At 38.8% G+C, this 6580-nt stretch overlaps 1 protein-coding gene across 1 annotated transcript in view; it reads left to right on the top strand.

The window, feature by feature from the left end:
- Window positions 1-1973: 1973 nt before the first annotated feature.
- Window positions 1974-6580, top strand: part of LOC146611635 (uncharacterized) — a 29315-nt gene continuing 24708 nt past the window's right edge. Inside the window, exons 1-3 of the mRNA XM_085343000.1 lie at window positions 1974-2241; window positions 5232-5342; window positions 6445-6558. Coding sequence (XP_085199126.1) covers window positions 1974-2241; window positions 5232-5342; window positions 6445-6558 — 493 coding nt within the window. The remainder of the gene's footprint in view (window positions 2242-5231; window positions 5343-6444; window positions 6559-6580) is intronic.

Below are 6580 nucleotides of genomic sequence, written 5' to 3'. Positions count from 1 at the left end.
TGTTTGTTTCTTGGTTTATGCAAGTTAGTATAGAATAAGTCTTTATTTTTGTATTTATACAAGAATAAATAATAAATGGAAATATCGTGTTTACAGTGAAGTAATAAAGTACACTCTTTAAAATATTATCCTTTGTCCTGTCATATTTGTTGTGTTTGACATCAGACACAGAAACGTGACATATTTCACATCAAACGTATATATTATGTTAATCTGCTCATGTGTGTTATTTTGTAAAGGTAACCAGACAGATAACCATCAAAGTCAATTCATTTTTCAGATAAATGTATAATCTTATGTGTAGTATCATCATCATCATCATTATTATTATTATGATGATGATGCGCATAAAAACAGCACTTGGAAACAAATCTCACATATTTCTATCATCTTATTTAAAAACCCAATTCTACTTTTTTTTCAAAAAGGTATGGACAAAGACTAAACCCCTGCACGCATAACTACAGCACACACCAGTGGACCACCCTCTAGTGGACATAAATGTCCTAATGTCACGTTGGATTTGGTTTTAATGCAACTTGTGTTCATTTACTTGCCAAACATAGAAACCATGTTGTAAATAATACTCAAAAAGATATTCATGAGATTTTTCTCAGTTCTGTAAACAACACTTTCTTAAAAATTAAGTTTTGCTCCATTTTTCATATACCATAAAAATGTAGACACAAGACTCAATCAACAGTTTTTTCCCCGAAACAAATATAGCACCCACATTGCCCTCTAGTGGACTGTGATCACGTTGCATTTGATTTCATTACTTGAGCACAATTATCCGCATCTATATCAGCGTGAGAGGTTACAGGTATTTTCTCTAATTTCTCCTGTTGTGATATATTGCACAGTTTCCCTTCTTTAGACCTCTAAAAAACAACAGCGAAGGAAAAAAAAAGTCTCAGAAGTACAACACACTGGTTTCGAGAGATTTTATCATTTTTGACACCTATTGTTGTATTTCTTTCTTCAGTACCCGCTGCAACACTGTCAAAGGTTATGCAGCAGACATAATGCTGCGACTTCATTGTCTCACCTGTAAAGTATACATTTGACCAAAACACGCCTGTAAGGTGCTCTGACTCACAGCTCAGACTGGATGACTGGAAACTGTCCCGTTTCTGTGAACGTGACACGCTTGCTTTTGCCCCTCGTTTGTGCGCCTGCTCTTTAAACGGTTAGTGACGTATCGCTTTCATAAAAAAAGGGACGTTGCCCATTATAAATGCCCTCCTACCCCGCCCCGCGTGCGCGCTCTGTCACACCCTCTGACCTTGCCAAACCTGAACTAGTAATCGAAAGCAGGTGAAGCGGGAAGAAACTGTGGAAGTTCTATCACCTGTGCGAAACCGGAGGTAAGTACATCTTTTTCTCTTTACTGTAACTAGGTACGGTTTGCATACACGGACTGAATATCAATCTTGAAAATAAAACTGCGAGAGAAATCACTCTGCTGTCTCTCTCTCCACACACACACAGACACACACACATTTGTGTTCAGCGACATCTAATTTCTTATCTCAGCACGGTGTGCAGCATGTCCTTGAAATATTTAGTAATCTGGACAAATTGAAGTTTTGCGAGGCTAAAAACGATCAACAGCAGATAAAAAGTATTTGAAAGTCCAGGACCTGAGAGATGAGATTAAATGGTCCCAAATTACAAACAACGTGTTGCTCTCTGTTTTTCTACCTCAATCTATCTGATTTAAAATGTTATCTCTAATATAGTTTTATGATGATCCTGGTGAAAGCCACAATGAATTGCTTAGTCAATAAACTGGTTCTTTATACAGCACTTATACAGGTTTTATTATGTAAGATTTTGTTCATTGAGGCACTTTCTCACAAATTACTATAACTATCATTAAAATCCAGATAAGAAGTAACAAAATAGAAATGCTTCATTACTTTACTTGAATATTTATTACATTTTCACATTTGGGTAGATAATGGAATAACATGTCACAAATGATGGACAAGTCCACTGAGAACCCCAGCAATGACACGGTGTCCACCAAGAGCAACGGATCCATCAAGAGCGATGAGAAGACGTCGACTGATGGTGGCATAAATGTGGGCATGATGGGGAAGTTTAGAAGGAGCCTCCGGCTTCCAACACGGAAGAATCCTCCATCTCCTGGTGACAAGGAATCCAAGTTATCACCAGAATCAGATGAACCTGCAAAGAAGTTGGATTCTGCGGCTTCACCACAACCTCCGTCACCCAGTGAGTACCGTTGGGGTTTTCATAAAATCTCCTGTCAAATGTAAACACAGATGGCAAGCTAGATGGTGTCTCTCTTGTTTAGGCCAGAGGACTGAGTGTCCATTTTTTGCAGATTGGTGCACCTCCGTCTCCCTAAGATGCTCTTTTCATACTCAATCATGTTACTGAACTGTGGGCATTAAACTAACCAGTTGCAAAATTTTCCTCCAGCTGTTTCTTGTTAGCACCACTTACTTTGCTGCCTTTCCCAACTTTAGGACATGTTGCTCACATTTGATATGTCTCCTATGTTCTATGCCTAAAATCTTAACTTACAGTATGAGTGTTTCCCAGCTTTCTGACAGTGCGGGTTGCACATATTTCCCTAGAGGACCCACGTGAGTCATTCCTCTGAGATGTGGGTGCTATTGTACACACAGTATGTGCAGTAAAGCAAAATAAATAAATCTATCAAGCTGACTGAAGGCAGGCACCATTACATTTAGAAAATGTAGGTGCAGAAATGTGTCCCCCTGTCCAAGACATTAACGGTGATGTTTGATTTTAGGAGACATGCATTCACAAAGCTCCACCACGGCAGCTCACTCTGTTTACTTTACAGTATTGTAATTGTAATGTATATATTCATGTAGTTTTCTTTTGTTCTTTTTAAATGTCCTACAGGAAATTTGTAGTGCAGTAAAAATCAGATAAAGATGACAGATTTACTTTGACACAAACATTATGTAGGAGCAGGTAATGGGTAATACACAGCAAAATCTCCAGTGTTAAATTAACACTAGAGAGTGTCTATGTGGGTCCACACCTCTGAGTGTTAAACATAACACTGTTGAGTGTTAAATTAACACTTTTGATAGTGTTATATGTTTAAAAGTAACCTAGTCAGTTTTGAAGATTAACAAAGACTAACACTGAGCAGTGCTGATTTTCTAACACTGGAATATTTCTAACATTTTGAGTTATTTTCCAGTGTTAGAAAATCAGCACTGCTCAGTGTTAGTCTTTGTTAATCTTCAAAACTGACTAGGTTACTTTTAAACATATAACACTATCAAAAGTGTTAATTTAACACTCAACAGTGTTGTATTTAACACTCAGAGGTGTGGGCCCATATAGACACTCTCCAGTGTTAATTTAACACAGGAGATTTTGCTGTGTAGATATTTATCTGTAATAACTGGACATGATTAACTTTAGCTAATTATACAATATTATACAACAGTATATTTCTAAATAAGACTCTGTATTGTCACTGATTTCTACAAATGATTCAAGTTTGATTCAATTTGATTCAGAAATATTAGAAATATGATCATCTGACTTGGATATGTACTGTCAAAAGAACCCTCTAAACCTTGTAGGGGCGATCGTGGCTCAAGAGTTGGCATCGGAAGGTTGCTGGTTCGAGCCCCGGCTCCGACAGTCTCAGCCGTTGTGTCCTTGGGCAAGACACTTCACCCGTTGCCTACTGGTGGTGGTCAGAGGGCCCAGTGTTGAGGTCATTTTTGGTGAAAAAAGCGTCAGACATCACCATACACCGTACACAGCTGTAGACTGGTGTATAATAAGAAAGCGAATAAGGCAGAAAACTGGTATTGAAGTACTCTGAGAAGGATCCACGCTTTGTGTTCCCTCTTTTGTGGAATCTTATCTGTTTTGTGGAATCTTATTTGTTTTGTGGAGTTTTATCTGTTTTGTGGAGTTTTATCTGTTTTGTGGAGTTTTATCTGTTTTGTGGAGTTTTATCTGTTTTGTGGTTGTTGAAATGGTTTTGAGAGCTTTTAGTTGAGACTCTGACATACGTGGCAAAATACATTTATATTTAAAAATTGATTTAAGGATTCAATAATCAATCAGTATCGGATTATTTAAATTCAAATTACTTTGAGTTTGGATATCTTTTTTTACCCACCCATATTTCTAACTAACTTTCTTTAAAGATATAATGCATTTTAGGGTTAACTTGTAAAACATGATATTTGTATACAAACTAATGTCATATTTACTTGACCATATATATCATCGCCTATGTACCTTTACGTTGTCAGTACAAACACTGGCAGTGAGAAACAATGCACACACTAAAAATCATAGTTTTAAGCTTTTTGTCAATTTCTGACAAATAAACACATTTTAAGTTGGTATTGAAGATCTCAGTGGATGTAAAGCAAATTTTAATGAGTAGTTAAGATGACCTCAGTCTACAGTTTCAGAATTCATTCCAAACTTTTCAAGCTACTGTGTTTGCAGACAGAATGATGTGCACACATGCACTATGAAAGACATAATTTCCTTAGAAAAATAAAACGAAACACAAGAAGACCGTTAAACTTGTTGGAACATGTCTGTTTGCTAAATGAAGGAGCGTCTGGGTCATACATAAGCAGACAAGTTTTCCTCTGGGTTTTCCTTGAGTTAACATTAACTAGTGCTGGTAAAGATATAAAAACTCACCTCAAACTTTAAATACAAAGAAATGGAAGATGTAAAAATATTGCTCTTTTCCCCAGAAGTTTAATGTCTATTATATTTCATAAAGATATATTTATTTTTCCCCACATTAACAGCAAAATACTAGATTTTTTTCAGCCTGTGCAAGAGGGTGGAAGAAGCCACTTTACTGGTCTGTCCTCTTCTTCAGGTTATCCTTTGAGGCAAGGGCTTTGGTTTGCCTGCTACAGGATACATGAACTACTTTGTATACCAAATTGTTTTACAGTCAAATGTGCCCAAAGTACGCCATGCAACAGGACAATGATCTCGTGCACCGCAGCAAATCTACAACAGAATGGTGAAAAAAAAAAGCAAAGAATCAATGTTTTGGCTCGTCCCAAAAAAGGTTCAGAGCTCAACCTGAATTGAATCCTGTGGCAGGACATTAATTGCTGTGACACCACAAAGACGAATGTGTTTTTGAAACTAGGGACTAAAGAGTCAGTTTAAAAGAGAAAGCAGCTTTTACAAATGTCCTCTTCTCCCCTCTCTGTCAGGTCTGAGTCCTGGCTCTGCATCCACCTCTCCGAAGAGCAACCAGGAAAAAGAGGATGATGAGTCAGATGTTTCTTCTCACAAATCCAGACCACTAACACCATCAAACACAGGTGAAACTTCTTAATTTTAATACTAGATCAATGATCCTGCATACTGGATATGTAGAGATTTACTTTCACATACAAATCCATCCATCCATCCATGCACCCATCCTTTTTTGCTTATTCGGGGCCAGGTTGCGGGGGCAGCATCCTTAGCAGAGAAGCCCAGACATCCCTCTCTCAAGCCACCTCCTCTTGCTTGTCTGGGGGAACACCAAGGCATTCCCAGGCCAGCCAAGAGATGGAGGAGCCTCCTCCTGGTCCAACATGCCCGGAACACCTCACCCAGGAGGTGCCCAGGAGGCATCCTTGTCAGATGCCCAAACCACATCAACTGGCTTCTTTTGATGTGGAGCAGTGGCTCTACTCTAAGCGCCTCCTGGATGGTTGAATGCCTTACGTTATATCTAAGGGAGAGGCCAGCCATCCTTTGGAGAGAGCTCATTTGTATCTGCAACCTTGTTCTTTTGGTGACTACCCAAGACTATTGACCATAAGTGAGGGTGGGGACGAAGATCGACTGGTAAATCGAAAGTTTCGCTTTTACGCTCAGTTTTCTCTTCATGAACTCCAGGAAGGCCTGGTACTCTGAACTGTCATTCAGCACATAGAGGCTGACGACAGTCAGGACATGTTTCCTGACCCGAAGGCACAGGGAACATCCTTGCTCCAGGGAGGAGCCCCGGTAAACCTATCCTGGTAAGGGTAAACTGTTCCCTGGGTCTTCTCATATGGGTTTTTGAATTGCTCTTTATCTGGTGCCTCACCCCTACCAGGGGACAAAAGCCCCCCAACATCATAGCCCCTGGGATCTCTGGAATACACAAACCCCTCCACCAGGGTATAGATCATTCATGCATGGATTGTTACCCTTACTATAAAAACTCCAAATGTCATCTGTTTAAAAATCGCTATTATCAGCTTTCATGTTTAAGATCATGCAGTCATGAAAGAACAAACCAAAGTAGCTAAAATCTGCACACTTGCAAAGGATTTTTTGTCTCTGTAAAATGTTCTCTTGTCTGTGGAAAGTGGAGAAAACAAAAGACCAGAAATCAGGCCTGTAGTTGGTTATTCAAACTATATTAAACTTTTTGCTTTTCTTTTTTAGATCCCAGTATGCCGAAGTTTGAAAATACATTAAACAGACTGAGAGAATCTTTTCGTTGGAGACGAAAAAAGGAAGTGGATACACTCCCCTCTGAAGACTTGAAGGAAGAAAAAGGTGGGAAGTACAAATACTTTTT

The sequence above is a fragment of the Diplotaxodon limnothrissa genome, linkage group LG19 (genome assembly GCF_057381915.1).
Source record: "Diplotaxodon limnothrissa isolate DT_005_m linkage group LG19, D_limnothrissa_male_GT1.1, whole genome shotgun sequence".
Classification (NCBI taxonomy): domain Eukaryota; kingdom Metazoa; phylum Chordata; class Actinopteri; order Cichliformes; family Cichlidae; genus Diplotaxodon; species Diplotaxodon limnothrissa.
This window is presented reverse-complemented; position numbering and strand designations above follow the sequence as displayed.